We start from the raw sequence: 20,835 nt of genomic DNA on the forward strand, positions 1-20,835 counted from the left end.
GACCAAGACCTAGGTGAAGCTCCTGGCAGTGGCACAGGGAGGCAGGAAGGCTGCATACAACCCAGGTCTTGGTAGGGTAATGGAAACACAGAACAAGATGATCCCCCAGGGACCATCTGCAGCACTCCATGCCAGGTTTCTCAAGTTCGTAGGCACAATCCACTAGTGGACTGTAAAGTAAGTTTAATAGGTTGCAACCAAAATCCTTTCTTAAGTGAAACAGGATAGAAAATACCAGATTATAGTATGCACAATTAGGGTAAATATTTTTTGAAATTTTTGTTTCAGTCACATGAATTTGCATGCAGTGGACTATACAACATGAAACAATTCTTATAGTGGATGACATTAAAAACATTTGAGAAACAGTGACAACATATATGTTGAATTATAGATTATTTTATACCTGATAGTAAACTGGTTTATATATAGCAGAAATTCAACATGGTTGGCCTGGAACATATCTGTAAGTACTTGTATGGTCTGATTCACTGCTGTCTACTGCCATACTTCGCATCGTCCTCACACACTCCATTTCTCAAACATAAGCCAGAAGTAACTATCTGCTAAGTCACAAGGTAAAGCCTTAATGGGATCCCTGGGTGGCGCAGCGGTTTGGCGCCTGCCTTTGGCCCAGGGTGCGATCCTGGAGACCCGGGATCGAATCCCACATCAGGCTCCCGGTGCATGGAGCCTGCTTCTCCCTCTGCCTGTGTCTCTGCCTCTCTCTCTCTCTCTCTATGTCCATCATGAATAAATAATTAAAAATCTTTAAAAAAAAAAAAAAAAGGTAAAGCCTTAATTATCTAGAATCCTGAAGACCTGCATATCCCTTATGTTTTCCTCTTTAAGCACCAACATTAGGGTTAGCACACCTCTTCTGTGAAGGGCTGCTGGTCCATATGGTCCCAGTCACAGCTGCTCACCTGTGATAGCAAAGTGTGGAGTAGCCAGAGACAACAGGTAAATGCTTGAGGAGGCCTCTGGCCACAGTTCACTAACCCCTTCTCTAAGGTGTCACGGAGCACATGGTTCCCCAATTTAAAGCAAAGCACACTGCAAATAGGTAAGATGACTCTAAGCCAAAATTGTTCTACTATGCTGTATTCACCACAGTGCATCTGACTATATACTGAACAGCTCCAGAGTCTGATTCTCATTAAATTTTCAGGGGGCAACAGAGCCATTTGTGAATCTGTTTCAATATATAGGTCTCTAGGCCACTGGTCACTGTCTCAATAGGTCTATGGTGGGATCTAGGTGACTATTTTTATTTTTTTTTTAATTTTTTTTTTATTTTATTTATTTATGATAGTCATACAGAGAGAAAGAGAGGCAGAGACACAGGCAGAGGGAGAAGCAGGCTCCATGCACCGGGAGCCTGATGTGGGATTCGATCCCGGGTCTCCAGGATCGCGCCCTGGGCCAAAGGCAGGCGCCAAACCGCTGCGCCACCCAGGGATCCCCCTAGGTGACTATTTTTAAAACTGATAACACGCGACAGATGGGAAATTTTGCCCCAGACTGCTTTATGTTTGGGAAGTCCAGGCATTTAAGTCCCTCTTCATACATGTTCAGACTATTTACCACTTCCTGCTGCCACTGGTGAGCCTGGTTTTAGAAGACCCTCTTCTTCCACCCTTACTCATCCAAGGAAACTGAATCCCCAATGCTTAGAATGGAGTGTAAACAAGTGAGTGATGGTTGGAGCCACTTTATAGATGAAATATGAGCCCTTGATGAGGGCTTTGGAGGTTATCTTACAGTTTTTCCTATTTCTGGATTTTCATCTGTCCTCTAGATTGGTGCTTCTCAAACGTTAGCATGCAGATAAATTACCTGGAGAGAAATGTTGGTGTTTCTAGCAACAACCCGAGACTGCCCAGCTTGGGGTACAACAATCAAACAGGAACCGTGTCAGAAACCACAGCTACTTCTAACTGCTCATTTAATAATCCACAGAAATTCTACTTACCTCTTTTTCTTTTCTGAGGGAATGGTCCTTTAACTAATTTGGGAGTTGTTGGAGAGTCTGAACCCTTGCTTGCTCCGCCAGGAGTTCTTTTGGGGAAGGGGCAGCATAAGTTCACCCTTTTACTCTGCACGGCAGGTGGCACACTCGACTTTCTCTTGGGCTGAACTCTCAAATTTGATGCCGGGCTTAATGGAACCACTGCTCCTTGCCTTACTTTAACCATTTCTTCAGGATTCTTTTTGGTTTCAGTTTCCTTTCTTACTTCTACCTCAGAGTCAAGAAATTCAGGATCTGGAGTCATAACTAAGGAAAATCCTGCATCACAGATTCCATCTGAGACACAAGGAGACTGAGGACACTCTGCCAAGAAATCTAACGCAGCAGACACTTCCAAAACGTACCCACCAGGATTTGAAAAATAAGACTTCAACTGAGTTAAAGACTGTGAGGGGCACTTTTCCGCTGGAGGAACCAAGTCAAAGCCATTGGATAGTTGGCCCAAGAAGGCAGTCTCCTGAATTCCATTTTGGGAAGTAGCAGTCAACGAAGGGCCTTTGTCCACCTTGAACAGTTCCTGCAAATTGTGCTTGACTAACATGTTTGGACAGACTCCTTCCTCAGTAAATGACTTCTTTGCTTCTAGTAGGGCACAATTAAGGGCAGGTAAAATAGGTGTCACCTTTGATGAGATGTTGTCAACTTTCGATTCTTTCAGCCCTAAAACATATACATACGTTCAAACCTCATGTTTTGTCTCTTTTTTTTTTTTTTAATTTTACAAAAACATTCAGGAAGAAAATGTTTCAGATTACAAAGTTATGGGATGGTTAAATATGGTAGTGTTTCGAATTGGAATCTAAATAGCCATTAATAGAAGACCTGTGGGTACATATAATGAATATATGTATCTCTCTGTATTCACATAACATTCCCCCCCCCAGCCCCTGCCACCCCCCCCCCCAAAAAAAGGGTAATTCAAATGCAATCACTAGGTTAGAAGGAGGAAGGCAGACCTGCCTCCAGCTCCACCTCATCCTACCAGGAGCCTAGCATGAGCTCAGGTGTCATTGCAGATTTGCTTTCAAGCATACTTTTCAAAGCTCATTTCCTGCTTTAGAAATAGGTCTTATTTAACTTCAAATTCTTTTAAAGAAGTTACAATGCAAACTAGCTGACCTGCAGAAAGTAGAACCTTTAAGTAACCTTCAAATCTCATTGTAATTAACTATTGGTATTAAAAGGAAATAAACATTTTTTAAAAGTAACTAAACCGACTAGTCTTGTGTTCCGCTCTCTCTCCTTGGCTCTCTCTTTGACTGAAATGCAAATTTTTCAGCAAAACAATAATCTAAAGGAAAATAGTAAGAGGGAAAAAAAGAGAAAAGGTCAGGTTACTGAGAAGTGGGTAATAAAGTTCTAGAAAATATAAGACATCAGTAACTCTTAGAGGAAAAAAACCCACGAATGACAAAGGCCTCTGGTGTCTACTGAACTGAACTGAGTCACAGCACTTTTTAAAGAAAAAAGTAACTGCAAAATTAAGAAACGGCAAGTCAGGGATGCCTGGGTGGACTAGCAGTTGAGCATCTGCCTTTGGCCCAGGGCGTGATCCTGGAGTCCCCGCAGGGAGCCTGCTTCTCTCTCTGCCTGTGTCTCTGCCTCTCTCTGTCTCTCATGAATAAATAAATGAAATCTAAAAGAACGACAACAAAAAAACAAAAAACAAAAACGCCAAGTCAGTCCTAGCTGAATATTCTTGCCCTTGAGCAGGTATCAGGAAAAGGAAAGGAAAGGCAAATATGGATAAACAGGAAAATGTGGCTAGACATTAAAATAAAAATTCCCTTCTTTGAGCAGTTCATCATTTAAAAAGTAACAAGTGAAGGAAAAATATTAAAAAGTTCTTATATAGCACCAACAATTCATAATCAAGAAGTATTTTTCTAGACAACTTCATAATTTCAAGAATGTGGAAAGGTGGAAACAGAATGATTTGTAATAAACTGTTATATAATCTATGAAAAGGAACTTTCAAAGTCTGCTTAAGCAAAGCGTGCATTTAAGGTACCCATAGTTCTGAGCCTCTGATTGTGCCCAGGTAGACGATGTCTCAAGGCCCCAGAGGAGGATGTGAACACAGTAGTGTAACGCTGCACTACTGGCCCTGTGCTGTGCCATGGTGTGTGGTGTGGGCACCGGTGTTGCTCAGCTGGCTGGAAGTACATTTAAAAATAAGGATGCGGTCCAAGGTCTCACAGATGAGGAGAGGCGGTATGGGATCAGGGCTGGAAGGCAGGTAAGGAGTCAGCTTAACTGACGGTGGACAAATTCAGGTTTCAGCCCATCACCTCTGAGGTGGTCCTCACATGCAGACCTGCCTTGGGGGCCGTTAAATCGACCACACAAGGCTTGAGAAGTACAACAAATGCTTGAGAAGTACACATAGCTACTGCCATCATGTTCTTATAACTTTAAATGTCTTGCTTCATTCAAAGTGATGCCCAAGACAGCACAGTTCTCTGCTTTGAGTAACTGAATACAATGTTTAAAAATCAACTTTAAAAACATTTTTGTATTGGTTGTAGCTTAATAAATGCTATATGCCATTTTATGGGGTTTAATTTTTATTTTTTAAAGATTTTATTTATTTATTTATTTGAGAGAGAGAGAGAGAGAGAGAGCGCGCGCGGGTGCGAGCATGTGTGGGGCTGGGGAGAGGGGAGATGCAGACTCCCCGATAAGCAGGGAGCCTGATATGGAACTTGATCCCAGGACACTAGGATCATGACCTGAGCTGAAGGCAGATGCTTCACCGACTGAGCCATCCAGCTGTCCTATAATTTTAAGTTTAAAGACAGTGTGATTATAAAATATGAGGAAAACATCCTCATAGGACAAAAAATAGTGACTCCTATACTTTCATTTATTTGTTCCACAAACATGTTCTTCTTCTTCTTTTTCCCTAGTACTTTCTATTAAACCCAACACAGGGCTTGAACTCACGACCCTGAGATCAAGAGTTGCATGGTCCTCTGACTGAATCAGCTGGGCCTTCGACATTTGTTATTATTCAGTTGTCTGGTACCAGTAGGGGATAGGAATACAATAGGATACAAGAAAGGCAGGTATTAAATAATTATACAAAGAAATACTGAAATGATACTGCTGATAAGCCTGGAGGTCCCACCAAGAGAAGAGTGGAGGCAGCAACAGCTGATATTAAGCTGACACTGGATGGACAGGAATAACAGGCTCAAGGGATGCTTCCCTGATTTTAATTCTTATCTTCCCCCCATCTCAGAGCCTTTTTAGACTCTGTCTCCTGATCAACTTTTTTTCCGGTCAACTTTAGCTGACAAAGGGGAAGGAGACGAGCTATTGAGACAGAGGGAGCTGAGTCTGGGAAGGCCCCAAGTCCTGACTGCCGGGCACATGGAGATGACCATGTCCCAGCCACTGCTGTTCCCTAGTACAGGAGTTCTGTTTGGGGTGTGAATTTGAGGAACACCTGAGATATCTAAGGGAAAATGTCAAAATTATCTGAATAGCTGTATGTGAAGCTAGGAGAAAAGGCTAGGCCTGCAAAAGAGATAAAGGGATCACCCAGGGAGGCTAAAGGAAGAGTGATTTCAGAGCAGAGAATGTTACCAGCGCCAAGATGAAGGCTGAAAAACATCCCCAGACTCCATGAACCAGCCATCACTGTGTCCTTACCTGCTAGAAGGGACGGATGGAATAAATGTAACCCATGTAGACCTGTCTGCTCAGCTTCAAAATCTACACAGAATAAAAATTGTAAGAAAAGTAATTATATAAAACAAAAGTGAACATACTTAAAAATGGTTTTTCAAAAAAGTTCTCCTTACTTGTTTCTGATATTAAGGCTGATGATGTAAATAAGATGAAAAACCCCCGATCTTCTAAGCATTTGATGATTGCCTTAAACATTAAAAAGAAAAAAAAAAGTTAATGAAAGATCCAGTCCCTCTCTCCTCCCTCTACCACACTCTGCAGTGGATTGTGAGCTCATGAAAAGTATAAACATAAAACAATTCTTGAAATGTTTGTGAGAATCAGGAGAATTTTGTTCCCAGTACCAGAAACTGCAAGTTCCTTAGTGTTCAAAGGATCTTGACCCCATGTGGCCCACATATAAGAACCAGAACATCAAGATTAGTTTCAGGATAGTATTCAACTATATTAACAAATCAGTTAGAAAAGACATTTTAGTTTTTCACTGAGATGCTGGATAATTCATACTGCTGCCTACACAGCCAATCTGTCACCATTCAGCCACTACAAATTCAAGGTGACTTAGACCTGGGATTAGCATCATGAGCTAATGTTTATACAAAAAATGTAAGATGCCATCCAATAAAATAATCCTTCAGCAACCTAAGAGAAGAAACGAATAGAAAATAACATAATTAGGTCCAGTGGCAGCACAAGATACAAACGAAAATAAATTCTTCCTCTCATTTCTCTCTACCATAGGCTTCAGTGGAATCTTGAGCACAAGGAAAAAAAAATCCTGAAATTTTCATCTTTCCAGTAATTCTGGGAATTTTTCTCCAGATAGCTGGGGACGTTCTCTAAAAGCTGTTACTGTAAATCATAAAGATAACAGTTTTTCCACTGGTCACCATTTCAAAAGCTTATGAATTCATTGCAGAAAATATCCAACGTTCAGACAGTAATTTTTCAGTTAAAATAGAAACCTAAACAAAATACGCCATTTTATAAAGCGAGAAAACATTCTATTTCAAAGATTGATAGGTCATAAGCCTACAAATATAGAGAATCAATAAATTATTCAGTAACAATTCAAGTATGAAGAAAAGACTTTGGATGATTACACCCCCAGGATCCATCACTCTACACTGCTCTGACAGCCCTTGGGCACCTGACAGTTTCTGCTTTTGTTTCTTCCAGTCTTACAACAGTCTTTTTTTTTCCCTTACAATAGTCTTATCTGTGCTCTGGCACACAGTAAGGACTGAAGAAAGAATTACTGAATAAATATACCAGTAGTTAAATATACCCATAGCTTTGGTATCTAGTTAGCTGCATGTATAGTTCTGGCTTAATTTTTTACTGCTGTAAAAAGCTTAAGTGACAACAATTAGCCTCCATATTGTTCTGTGTTTTCGTTTTGTAATATAGATGAAAAGTAAAACCTGTCTACCTACTGAAAACCAAACATTTTGATCTTATAAGAAACATGCAAATAAAACAAATATGTATCTTATTGGTCTCTCAGATTATGAAATGAAAGGGCTGAAGTTCCTATTTTAACCTTTGTGGGGAGAAATCTTACAATCCTTTACATATCTACTAGACTCTTCGATTTACACACAGAAAAATACAGCCATCTATGTCCTTAACAACCTGTTAAAAAAAGAGAACTGTACTGTTCTCGAAGGTCAGTGTTGTAGGTACAAGTCCACATACACTTTATTCAAGGGACATTTATTGCTTTTCCTCTGTACATCAGATGCTTAAGATACAGTAACTGCCCTCAAGGAACTGAATGTCTCGGTGGGGAGATGTCTATGTAAAAGTACTGTGACGAGGCAAGAAAAAAAAGCATGGGAACTACAAAGTATTATGCTAAGTGAAGTCAGTCAGAGAACAACAAATACCTATGATTTCACCCACATGTGGAATTTAAAAAACAAAACACACAAAGGGGAAAAAGAGAGACAAAATGAAAAAACAGATTCTTCACTCTAGAGAATGCACTGCTGGTCATGTGGAAGGGGGGTGAGAAACAGGTGATGGGGACGAAGGGAAGCACTTGCTGTAAGGACCCTCGTGGGGGGTGGGGTTGGGGGGGTGTATATGGAAATGCTGACTCACTGTATCGTACACCTGAGACTAATATTATACTGTCTGTTAACCAACTTAAATTAACATAAAAACTTCAAAATAAAAGAAGAAAAAACACGAACATGAAGGAGGAAGGACCTGACGTAATCTGTGATCTGTGCACCAGGTCTCTGCTACTTTTGAGATCATTTGCACTTACAGTCACTTCACGAATGCATTTTCCGAAAACACCTTTGGATTCTCTTCCTTTTAATTTCCAAATATAAAATGGACTATGTTACACAAAACGACACGGCCCACACCCCCTAGCAGATACTCAATGGACATTCGCTCAGCATCCACTGCAGCCCTGCCACCTCCCTCCGTGCTGTTGAGCACTACCATGGACTCAGCAGGACAGACCCTGCACCCAGTCTGGGAAGGTGGGCTTGGGGTGGCCTGCGCGGATCAGAGCACCTCATTCCCTGTCAGTTACTAGATGAGAGACATGCAGATGACATACACTGGTCTAATGAGAGTGAAGTAAAGGTGATGAGGGGCTCTCTCTCTGGATGCACACAGGACAAAACTAGTGTATGAGGGAGGGCAAGGTGAAACAGAGTCCTAAGCAGACAGTACCTGAACTGGCTTTATCATCTAGAACTGAAATGTAAGCCTGTTCAATCCTTTTATTGTTTAAGCCAGCTTGGGTTTCCATCACACGTAACTCCAAGTATCTTAACTGACTGCCCCAAGACCGTCACAGCTTCACCATGCCCTATTTTCCTTTCCTGATTTCTTGCTATCTACTATGGGGACAGTGCAGCATGCCACCAATGGGCTCACAGGTGTTAGATTGCCATCCTACACTCAAAACATCTCCTTCAGGATGTTTAGGACTCACTCACAGAAAGTCAACATCTACTTCTGCACAGTGAGTTAACAAAATGGTTAACAAAATGTACAGAAGTCTCTGGATTGTTACACGTCTCATCAGTGTCTACCTTTCTACAATACTGAAATAGTGGGAGTACCAGCATTTGGTTTTTCCCTCATGTGTCCACGGATCAATAAAGGTCGGTCTGTCTATCTATCTATCTATCTATCTATCTATCTATCTATCTATTTATTTATTATTTCCAAAGGTGACTTTTAAAGAAATATCTCACAAGTGGTCCTTGGATTAATATAGAAACACTAGGAATCTAACTCAATTCTTCAGTCATAAAACAACAACAAAGGATTTGGGAAAAATTGTCTTCTTATTCTTTAAATCAGGAGTTTCAACTGACCAGCAACATGAAAGTAAACTGAGACACAAAGGGGGATGAAAATATTAGACAATAAACATTAAGTCAAGAATATGTCAATAAACACTAGGTTATGAAAATTGTTTCAGCCAACAAATAATTCACTCTAGATACAGCCAACTAATAATCAGATCTCAATTTAATTCAAGGAAAAAATAATATTTTAAATGGATGATTCTTACCAATTGCTCATTTTTAATGTATTCTGTTAGTTTATTTATTTTTTCCCCTTGTTTGTTTGATAGTTCCACCTCATACAACCCAAAGCACATATCTTGGCAACAGACTGTGGAGAAAAATCAGAAAAACAGAACCTTTTTTATTTTAAAATGCAGTACCACTTTTTTATAACTAAATTATTCATTTTATATGTTAAAAAGATGAAAGAAGAACTAGAAATACTCTTAAACATTTAACATTCAATGGTCTTTGTTATAAAACTCAATAAGAAGTTACTGTGTCAAGTATTTGAAAACAATGCTTTCATAAATATGGACTCTACTGCAGGATTTATCAAGATAAATATATCCTATATAAATAATATAAACATCAGTGTTCCATGAATTAATCTAAATGACCAGGAAATTTCCTTCTCGTGTTTTCTGCTGCTTTTCTTCAGCTAGAAGTACATAAGTAAATAAAAACTACCACCACAAAACCTCTGTTCTCCTTGAAAGGTACAGGTATGAGTTGCCAACTCTTTGTAAGCATCTCTCTGCTTGACTCCCTCAGCGTCCTATAGTAAAGCTGGTCTCTGCCACCTTAGATGAAACCACTTTTCAGTTTCTAGTTAGCCTCCAAGGAACTACATCACACAGCAACCCTATAACTTTTACCAAAGGCCATTCTGCGAATCACTTAGGACAAAACCACAATGGAGTGTGTACGTGTGTGCGTGTGACAGAAATAAATGGGAAATAACTGGAAGAACCCAGGGCATGCAGTGTATCATTACATCTAAACAGACCTTTTTGCTCCAGGTAATTCTGTTTTCTAAACGCAGCTTCTGGTAGTCTTTTTTTCAAAGATGACACTTTCATTACATACTTAAAATCTAGTTCATGTGGTCTAAAAGACAAAACACCACCATGCAAATTAAGAAACATGTAAACTACAACTTCATAATTTCCTAATGTAAATGCAAACAAAAATACCATAACAAAAAGCCCTTAAATTGACAGAATCCAAATCAAATAATGTGTCTATTCCGAAATACAGATTTTCAAATATATGACCCACAGACCACGGTCTACAAATATCTCCACATTTTCTGAATGCACATGTATTTTTGAGATAAGCAAAATATACATAGGTGAAAGAACTATGCATATTGGAATGAGAATTTTCTAAAAATTATGCTAAGAGTTGACAACTTTTGACAATACTGGATTGCTTACCATGCCATCCTTATGCAACCACAGAACAATTAACAAAATCAAGAAAACAATAATGATATAATACCATTATTTAATCTACAGACCTTATTCAAATTTAAACTGTCTCACTAAGGGGCTTTATAACAAAAGAAAACAAATTTTGTTCTGTTTTAGCATCCAATCCAGGATGACACACTGCATTTAGTTCATGTCTTTTTAGTCACCTTCAATCTGGACAGTCCTCTGGTCTTTATCTTGAATGACGTCGGTATTTTTGAGGACTACAGACCATGTATTTTGCAGAATGCCCCTCAATCTGGGTATGTATAATGTTTTCCTGCTGATTAGATTGGCAGGAATAGCACACAAGTGCCACTGTGTCGTTCTCCATGCATGCTTTCAGGAAGTACATGATATTTATCCTACTGCTGGTGATGCTAACCAACTTAACCATTTAATGGATCTAACCACTTCTCTCAACGCTCATTAGTTAAACTCCACAGTGACAATGAACTTTCCTGTCTCTCCCATTCATTTATAGAATTCTTTTTCTGAGAGAGACAGAGAGAGAGAGAGAGAGAGAGAGAGAGAGAGAGAGAGAGAGAAAACGCCCTCACACACATTTACAGGGAGTAGGGAGTGGGGGGAAGGGCAAAGAGGGAGGGAGAGAATCTTAAGCAGGCTCCATGCCCAGTGCAGAGCCTGATGCAGGGACTGATCTCACCACCCTGAGATCATGACCTGAGCCAAAACCAAGAGTCGGATGCTTAACAGATTGAACTACCCAGGTGCTTCTACTTACAGAATTTTTTTTTTTTAATTTTTATTTATTTATGATAGTCACAGAGAGAGAGAGAGGCAGAGACACAGGCAGAGGGAGAAGCAGGCTCCACGCACCGGGAGCCCGACATGGGATTCGATCCCAGGTCTCCAGAACCGCGCCCTGGGCCAAAGGCAGGCGCTAAACCGCTGCGCCACCCAGGGATCCCTACTTACAGAATTCTTACTTTATTCTCTGGGTTCCAATACCACTCACTCCTCCCTCTTAAAACAGGTCAGTCAACAGAAAGAAAATGAATTCTAATAGCACACCTGTTTTCAGCTTATATTTCAATAAAATAGGTCTATCTTTGAACAGTTTAGGGTGCAAACTAAGAATAGACCAAATAAAAGATTTCATAAGATGCCCCAAAAGAAAATAATTCTTTGTAATGCAAATATATGTAAAAGATACTCTAGTTAATAGTGGTCTAGGAAAATCATGAGAAAATTACAAAATCAGCTCCTTCAACTCTATTTAATAAAGACTCAATAACAGTACTAAGTGTCTATGATCTGCTACATCTGCCATCTAGGCAAATCCAATTTGTTTCTTGGGGGAGTCAAACATCTAGTATCAATTCAGTCTGCAAGGTCATATTCTCATGAATGGATTAAGACACTAAAATTTCAAAAGTGACTTGTCAAAGATTATAAAACTATTTCAAAGCCAAGTTCAGAATTTAGACCTGAATTTAAGTTTCCTGTGCTCTATACATCTGCCCCAAAGTACTATAATCAAAAACCAAGTCCAACTGCTTTGCTTCACACCAGAACCAACAAACAAGACCTCAAATGACAGGGGAAAAAAGCCCAGACTAATAGTAAAGGACACAAACTCAATACTTACAGTTGTGTTGGAACAGTACCATGAGAGGACCACAGAGTTATATCACACAGCAGACAGCCTTGAATAATTAATTTGCCTTGCCACAAAGAGGTGATAGCTTTAAGAAATGAGTAAGAAAAAAACTAATTACTTATGAGCCAAACATTTATTTAAAAAAAACATAAAAGAACTAATTAAATAATTTCTTACCATTTTCACGGAGTTCAAATCTAGGGAAAAAGAAAAGGCATATTTATAAGAGCAAACAAAACAGATCCAGTAAAATAAAGCATGTGCGTAATTACTTACACGCTTCTAGGAGCAGATGCTGCCATCCTTTTCGGTTCCCTGTACTGAAAAGCTACAATAACATAAGGACAGATTTGCCTGGGCCGCTCAGTAACAGTGCCGCCTGAAAGTTCATAGAGGTAATACTGAAAGAAGAGAAATGAAGATTATCAGGGTAGCACTACAGAATTCCATCAGCACCAAGTTTATCTCAATTCCACCCAGTCCTGACATTTAACACATTAGATTCAGAAATGTATCTTTGGAATGATTTATTCCCAGGTGACTATACCTGACTCAGTTCAAATGCACGAAAATGACTCGTCTTGTGAGAAACCTTGTTAGTATTTGCAGCCACGTGGCAATCATAGCCAGAAGATGGGCTAGTATAGTTAGTGGTATAATTCTCAGACACAAACTTGACTTTTCCCTAGAATGAAAATATTAAGACTAATCAGAGGTCTTCAAATGGCAATAATTCTACTCTAGGATTCATTTAAAAGTAGCCTAATAAGTAAGGATGTGGATGTGTTACAAACAAATTGTGTTAACAACTATGGTTCTTCGAGAATTACCTTAAGGGCAACAATAGTTTTAATTATCCATGAGACTCTTAACGTTGTATTTAAAAATCTGGTACATCTGGGCATCTTTCTGGGGTAAATGATCACAGCTTTTATCATAACATAAAAAGAGTACATGAATCACCCCAAATTTAAGAGAACGATTTCTTTAAAAGAAAAACTAACCAATTGAAAAGATTAGCTTAGTCAATGATTGTAACATAAAAGGTGACAAATGAAATTTAAAATTTCACAAGACAAATTTTCAAACTGAAGTAATAAGTTACCAATTATAATTTTTAGATCAAGTTACTTTTATTATGGCAGGACCCAGTAAATCAGCAAGGAACAAATACACAGTAAAGTTACACATCCTGATAACTGGACCTGATTACTGAACAGGCCACAGTATTTCTGATTATGGTTTTCTCTTCATCACGGATTACAATCAAGGTTACATTCCAATGAAATATCATACTGATTTTAAAAGCTGTTGTGATTAATATAAGGACATATGTGGAAAAATACACAAAATATATACCAAAATGAGGTAAACTTGTAGGAAACTTTTATTTTTATCTTTGCAGGAAGAATCTAATTTTTTTTTTTTTATATTAAGGTCCTGTCTCTTCATTCATAGCACCACCAGGGACAGTAATAATATGAACAGTGCTTCTGAGTGAGCAATCACAACCTGCATCTTCTCCCTCTCAATACTTTATGTTGTCAGGCATGGCTGGCTTTTGAACAGTAAAGTCAGGAGAACTGACAGCATAGAGGGGAAAACTGAATAGCAATGTTCACCAGACAGGGCAGGTACAGGGCCAAGAACCCCAGGGCCAAACACTGAATGAGGGTTATCTGAGCCGAGACAGTACATCCACAGCAGTAGCTCTCTCGGAGCAGGACGACAGAGGGTGGGCGTGGGCTGCGCGCCAGGGTGATGCTATGTTCCCTCCAGGTCTTGGAGACAAACTTTAGAATGTGAAGAGTTCATATTCTTAAAAAAACACCTCAGTAGTGTTGGTTCATAATTAGAGAACTCAAGATAGTAAGAAAGCTAAAAGCAAAGCAAAAACAACAAAACGAGAGCACAGAATACGTCCTCACAGAGCCCACCAATCTCCAGAGTCACAGTTTTTCTAGGAACTACCTGAGTAAAAATTCTAATTGTTCAATTCACTTATATTGATCTATTTGAGAGTGCTTAAGCATTTCTGAGATCAGCCATTACAGATGCCACATAAAGCTGTGAACAGGCCTGGATGTTTAAGGGATAAAGGAATTAAGGCTCTCTTATTTCAATAATTTGAACCAGAAAATGAAACTTGCTTTCTAAATTCCTCTCTTGTGACTGTAATCACATTGTTTTCATAGGCTGCTTCTTGTATTCTGTTAATTAATGTTTAGAAAGTGGCACTGTGGGCCAGGGTGAGAGGAAGACTTTTTACTGATTACCTTAGGTATTATTTTGAGAGCTGTTTTTAAAAAACATATGCATAGATCATGTAACGAACAAAAAAGCTTCGTCTTTAGAGGAAAGCAAGAATAATGCAATTATCTTTTCTGAATTTGGATAGCTGTCTTCGGTGACTATGATGTTTAGCAAATGATCTGCCAAGAACATCACAGCCTAATAACCTCTAGTTTTTAAAAGAAAAATTACACAGAAGCACGTACGGGCTTTACCTTAATTAGGTTAAAAATTACAACATAACCAGACTTCCCGTGATACCATGGTCTTGCATGAAGATAGTCTGAGTACTTGGAAATATACACACCTATAAAAGTGTAAGATACAGATTAATTCACACTATAAAAGGATTGTTTACTCATATGCATTTCACATGTAGGGCTATTCTTAACAAGACAACACAAAAGACCTAAAAGTCAACATTAAGCTGTTTTGAAACTGCTTATGTTTTAAAAACTAATTTGAGATATTCTAAAAGTATGGAAACATTAGAGCTAAGACAAGATGTATCTGATGGACAACCAATGTTCTAGTTGGGTACAATAACTACAAAGAGACAAAAGTATCACATTCTTGGTAAATTTTAACTTTATTTTTTCCCCAATCATTCAGTGAAAAGGCCTATCTATAGTAATCTGATTCTCAAGTTATTTTTTGCGAAAAAAAAAATTCAGTCAGTACTCTTATTCAATAAGCGCTAAGGTCTGCTACAAGGCAGGTGTGTGCTGGGCAGCAGCCACACCAGGGAAGATAAAAGAAGGTCCTGCCTTGAAGCAGCTTATTTTGCTGGTCTGTCAAATTTCACATTTGATCTCTCACCACTGTAGCCACACTGCAGCCCAGTATGGAGTAGGTACTCACCTATTTGTCAGACATATGTATCTGAAGACACAATGAAATGGAAATAAGCAATTATATTTGCTTAGAAAAGGAGTTCTTTAAACAGAGAGGGGGATGAAATTCTCAGAGAACAAAGTGAACAAAAGTAGAAAGCACAGAAGATTCTAAACTGTGTAGGAGAATGGGCCTCTAAACTGTGGAGAGCAGGGGAGAAAGCATGGGAAGCTGAGGCTGAAAGGGAGGCTTGAACTGAGTGCTAAGGATCTTGGTAGGACCTGCTCTTCCGGTGAGACCCACACCCTGCAGCAGAGGTCCACCAAGGGTTTTCAGCAGCAGACTGCCACTTAAGACAGTCTCAAGAGGGGAGAGTCTAGAAGCAAGACCAATCGGAAAGCTACTGTCAGAGCTGAGACAGGAGAGGAGGGTCCCCAGGTGGCGGCAGGGGAATCCCACAGAGATCCTGAACTGAGACATCGCTCGAAATACGAGACAACAGTGAAAGCACTGTGATATCCTGGAAAGAACATAAACTCGTTCCAGTCAAGTCTTTCACTTCCTAATAACCAGGTGACTGAAGAGCAGGTCACTTGAGTGGGGGCAGAGGTGGGCTGGAGGGACTTGGGTCCTGGATATCTAGCTACAGGGTCCTCAGGAAGATTTAAAAAGATCCATAAACTTAAAACTCCAAGACACTACATTCATATAAAATATTACTATTACTCACAGAACTATCCATTTCTATTTGAGCCAGAAACTCTAGTACACACACGGCCAGTAGTGCTATTTGATTACCCACCCCTGTATGTGTTTAAGAACAAAGTGTTATTTGATAGGAATAATACAGTTTCCACTCCAGCACCCTGCTAAAGCCAGCCTCTTAACATTGACCATATAATCAGAGATTAGAGTAATGTAGAATGAGGCTTCATATTCTGGAAATGTAACCTAAAGTATTTAGTTATAATTTCCTTTCAAATTCTTTAACCAAGTGAAGGAAATAATGCAAAACATGATCTGTTAAACCAAGGGGATGGGTACATCATACCATCCTCTCTTCCCATGTTAGCATGTTTTACAATGAAAAGAAGGGGGAAGAAAAGCAATAAGAAGGAAAAAAAGTTTTATATAAAATGTTACCGGGGTTATGAATTTATTGTCCCTTATGGCCGTTAGAAGAGCAGAATGTAAGTTTTAAAGCATTTTGTGTTACACAGAGTGACCACATAACCCAGCAAATCCACCGCTGCGTCTATACCTAAGAGAAAGGAAAACACACATCTACACAAAACCTGTACGTGAACACAGACAGAGCAGCATTTCCAATGCAAACAACCAAATGCCCCTCCAGCACTGAACAAATAAAGAACACAGGGTAAAACCATACAATGGGATATTATTCAGCCTAAAGGGTGAGGAAATACTGGCATAAGTTACATCGTGGATGAGCCTTGAAGACACTGAACTGAGAAAAGAACTCACAAAGCATCACATGTAGTATTCAATTTATTTGGAATGTCTGGACGACGTAAACCTGTAGAGGTGGAGAGGAGGTTCATGGCCACCTTGGCCGATGGTGGTGGGGATGGGGCATCACTGCCAACAGGCACAGGACTTCTTTTCAGGGAGATGAAGAAAATAGTCTAGAGTGGACTGCGCTGACAGTAGCACTACTATGAATACGTTAAAAAATGCTGAACTGCACACTTGAAATGAGTGAATTGCAGGGGATATAAATTTTATTTTGATAGAGCCGTGAAAAAGAAAAAGTCAGCAGGGAGCTGGCTACCCCCAATCTCCACACTGCTAGCACCTGATAGTGCAAAATACCCAAATACATCCCCTAGGTCTTCTGCTCTGTCAAACTCTACTTCCCAGTTCTTCCTCCACTGGGCTGCTCCCTCCTCCCCTCCCTAGCCCTTCCTCCCTCCCTCTACTCCCCTTCTCTCCTGCTCCTCCTCCTCCCTCTCCTCTCTCCACCCACTGGTCCCACAGGGACCAGTTCTTTTTTATCTTTTCCTTCAATACTGCCCCACGAAACAGTGAAACAGTATCTTTGGCTTCAACTAACACCAGCCCCACCACCTTGAGCCTCCACTTCCAGTTCTAAACCTTTTCCCAGCTATTTTTTACCATCAGAAGGGTCTCCTCCAGAAATACCTAGGAAAATCTCACTATTTCTCAAGAAAAAAAATTTTTTTATTTCTCAAATTTAACTCATGAAAGTAGTAGTAGCGTCCATTAACTGAGAGCTTACTAGGTGCTCGCCCCAGGTTAAGCACTTCACATAGCCTCACATTATCCTCACAGCAGATCTACAAGATAGTTTTATTAACTGTTTTCAGATGAGGAAGTTGAAGCTAAAAGAAATTTAGTGCTAATCCACATTATTAACTTTAAGATTACCTTTCTCTTTTAATTCCTCAGCTCCCCTACCAGTCTACTCTCCTCCTGTGCTTCTCTATTAACAACATCACTGTAGTGTAAACTGACAAGCTTTAATCTGAGTATGTCCTTTCTCTTACTCCTCACATTCCACAGTTGCCAAGTCTGGCCAGTTCCGTCTATTCTCCATTCCCACTGCCATTATGATAGTTTAGAAGACATCCTCATGAGCCCTGAATGACCACACTAATCTCGGTACTGAAAGCTACCTTCAGCATCTCCTATAGTCCAACCAACCTTTCAGAAAAAGTTCTGATCATGTAACCCCTATTGGAAAATCTTAAGTCTTAGATTCAAAGCTCATTTATATGTTTAAAGCTCTGATTCTAAAGATTATTACTTATCATTAATAAAACTGGCTTTTAATATAAGTATCTTATGGAATTAACTAAACCTCACTTCATCTTGTAAAAGAAGAGATTCTTTTTTTCTTACAGACTTACCTTTTGCTGGATCACCGAGAGTGGTAATAGCACTGCTGCCCACACAGAGTCCACGCTGACATACTAACTTTGCCTTTAAATAAAAGATAGTACTTTGCTTATCATAACAGTTTTAGGAGAGACAGTGAAAAAACACTATATAAGCTTTCAAATAAATACAGAACCTGTATGTAATATATATTTATGGCACAAAGCAAGCATATATAAGGCAATTGTGTTTACTTAATAGTTCACAAAATTTTATCATTTCTGTTAATAAAAATGTCACCAGCAAAACCAAATTAAGCTCACAGATTAAGTCCTCTCTTGAAGACTTCTATTGTAGCTCTAGAATCACTAAATTTGAAAATGTCTTTTCCCTTAATGCTTTTTTTAGCAGTAATCTACAGAGTATCTTATTTCTAAGTAGATGATTAAGTAAATGAACTCTTCTCCCATTACTAAATAATCACTGTTATATGCTAATATTAAGTATTCTTTAAGCAAATCTACCCTTGTTCTTTAAAAAAAAAAAAATCACAAACCCAATCAAAATGTTAAATTATTTTAAGTTGAATTATAAATCTCTGGTATTGTTAAAACTGTATCTAGGAAGCCACATACATCTGTGGGGACATACTCCACACAGTAATTTCCTTCTCCCACAATTTGGGTACGAGCAACAATACAGAAGCTCCATCTTCAAACAAACGCAAGAAATAATTTCAAGGAACTCAACTGTTAAAAGTGTTCACCTTATTCTTAAAACTAAGTAACTGAAACTTGAAAAACCTCCACAAGAAATAAAGTATCTATGTGAACAATGATCCAGAATGGAGAAATAGCCATTCACTCCATTAAAAGGCATTAGTGATACTTAGGAAGCTGTATTAATCCAAATCTCACCATGAGCTGACAAATGTATTTACGGAAACTAAAGAGGGCTTGTGAAAAGGTGTAGGAATCCAAACTCTTTCAGGACTAGCTGTCACCTTCATTCCCACTACCACTAGACTCAGCAACAAAAAAAGCAACAAAGTAATTTTAAAAATTCTAGAGAAGTGAGGAGATCCCTGGGTGGCGCAGCGGTTTAGCACCTGCCTTTGGCCCAGGGCGCGATCCTGGAGACCCAGAATCGAGTCCCACATCGGGCTCCCGGTGCATGGAGCCTGCTTCTCCCTCTGCCTGTGTCTCTGCCTCTCTCTCTCTCTCTCTGTGACTATCATAAATAAATTAATTAATTAATTAAAATTTTTTTTTAAATTCTAGAGAAGTGAAATACCAATATTTAAGTTAGAATATTAATATCACAAAAAACATTAATATCACAAAATTAATGCTCTATGACCTAATTCCCTTACCTGATTTTCAGTTTCAAACAGAAGAAACCCGTAAGTCTCTTGAAGTTCTTCCTGAGTGTAATTACTTGCTTTTTTTTCTTGGTAAAAAGTTTTGTACTATATAAAAGAAAGAATAATTGGATGCTATAAGCATATTATTTTGCCTTGCAAATTAATTTTTAAAAATGCATCATCTGAAGTCCTCCTGGTAAAGGACTAATGAAATGTATTATTTTTCTATTCCCTAGAATATATTCTTATTACCTTCCAAGGATTTATCTCATCTGAAAGTCATAGCTGAAAAGAACTAGGTAGGCTTTTATACCAAAAATGATGGGTCTATTTCTTTAAAACTAAAATAAAACTAACACACAGACACAGTGTGTACCAAGCACCTCACCTCATTTAAGAAAATGTCATTTTTCACCAAAGTCACTTGACTGTACTGAAAACCATGCTCAGATGCAGAGTCCAAGTAAGAAGTATGAAGAATTGAAACTGCCCTCTGGAAGAGAGAGTCTGAACTCAAGGACACTGTCTCAAAAACTGTAAAACACAAACAAAAATAATGCAACTGTTTAAGATAACCAAAGGATGGGGTTAAAAGCGGCATACTAAATATCACCGAATATTTCATCTAGTTTCCTCCTGTAAAACTCAGGCACTTACAATGTGTTTTGACTGTCATATCTATAACGATCTTAAAAGAATTCTCATGTGAAGAACATAATCTACACAGAGGGGAGTTATTGTGGGTAAAATACTTTCAACACAAGAGTTGAATAAACCCTGCCAAATCCCTTAGGCCTTCTAGTTTAAAGCTGTGTGTTGCAACCACAGTGGATCAAATAGTGGTTGAATAGATCAAATGCGGTCACGTCAAGGTGGTGGTCAGTAATCACTTAGACCGATGTTTCTCATTCTGAGGTTTTTTTAGACTTTTGCCACATTTTGATAAACTTACCCTGCCTTTCCTGTCTTCTCATCAAATCTTCCATGTTAGCCTGTTAGATTCTTTTAATGGGCCTACTATTGCCCACTCAACAAACACAGTAGAAATTGTTGTACTTCTGGGGTTTCCTCATGATCTAGAGATATCTGTGAACTTGACTTTTTATGGATATTATGAAATCATTACTTATTTTCATTCCACAAAAATAACACTTTATTACTTTTAGAAAGTGCTTTTTTCAAACCTTACTCATGTGCTACCCCAGAAATTCTGATATGCTCCTCCCACGAGAGACATGCTAATCCAGATTTACTGATAACCCAATAATTCTCTTGACTGAGGTTTTTTGCCTTTTGCATTGCAAATTTTTCTTTACCAAGAATTGAGCCTAATGAAC

At 38.9% G+C, this 20,835-nt stretch overlaps 1 protein-coding gene across 8 annotated transcripts in view; it reads right to left on the reverse strand.

The window, feature by feature from the left end:
• TASOR2 (transcription activation suppressor family member 2) overlaps positions 1 to 20,835 on the reverse strand; it is a 77,333-nt gene that overhangs the window by 27,782 nt on the left and 28,716 nt on the right. For 4 of the 8 annotated variants that reach the window (XM_026016889.2, XM_026016862.2, XM_072749628.1 and 1 more), the window contains exons 2-14: positions 19,887 to 20,032; positions 19,508 to 19,603; positions 18,168 to 18,240; positions 14,658 to 14,749; positions 12,698 to 12,835; positions 12,427 to 12,551; positions 12,328 to 12,347; positions 12,139 to 12,235; positions 10,061 to 10,161; positions 9,276 to 9,379; positions 5,842 to 5,914; positions 5,690 to 5,752; positions 1,976 to 2,692 (exon numbers count right to left, since the gene is read on the reverse strand). In XM_026016889.2, the coding sequence (XP_025872674.2) occupies positions 1,976 to 2,692; positions 5,690 to 5,752; positions 5,842 to 5,914; positions 9,276 to 9,379; positions 10,061 to 10,161; positions 12,139 to 12,235; positions 12,328 to 12,347; positions 12,427 to 12,551; positions 12,698 to 12,835; positions 14,658 to 14,749; positions 18,168 to 18,240; positions 19,508 to 19,603; positions 19,887 to 20,032 (1,845 nt within the window). Of the gene's footprint in view, positions 1 to 1,975; positions 2,693 to 5,689; positions 5,753 to 5,841; positions 5,915 to 9,275; positions 9,380 to 10,060; positions 10,162 to 12,138; positions 12,236 to 12,327; positions 12,348 to 12,426; positions 12,552 to 12,697; positions 12,836 to 14,657; positions 14,750 to 16,419; positions 16,522 to 18,167; positions 18,241 to 19,507; positions 19,604 to 19,886; positions 20,033 to 20,835 lie in introns of those variants that run through there. The other 4 variants (XM_026016871.2, XM_072749630.1, XM_072749629.1 and 1 more) reach the window with 4 other exon arrangements.

This window comes from Vulpes vulpes, chromosome 2 (assembly GCF_048418805.1).
Source record: "Vulpes vulpes isolate BD-2025 chromosome 2, VulVul3, whole genome shotgun sequence".
Taxonomy (NCBI): domain Eukaryota; kingdom Metazoa; phylum Chordata; class Mammalia; order Carnivora; family Canidae; genus Vulpes; species Vulpes vulpes.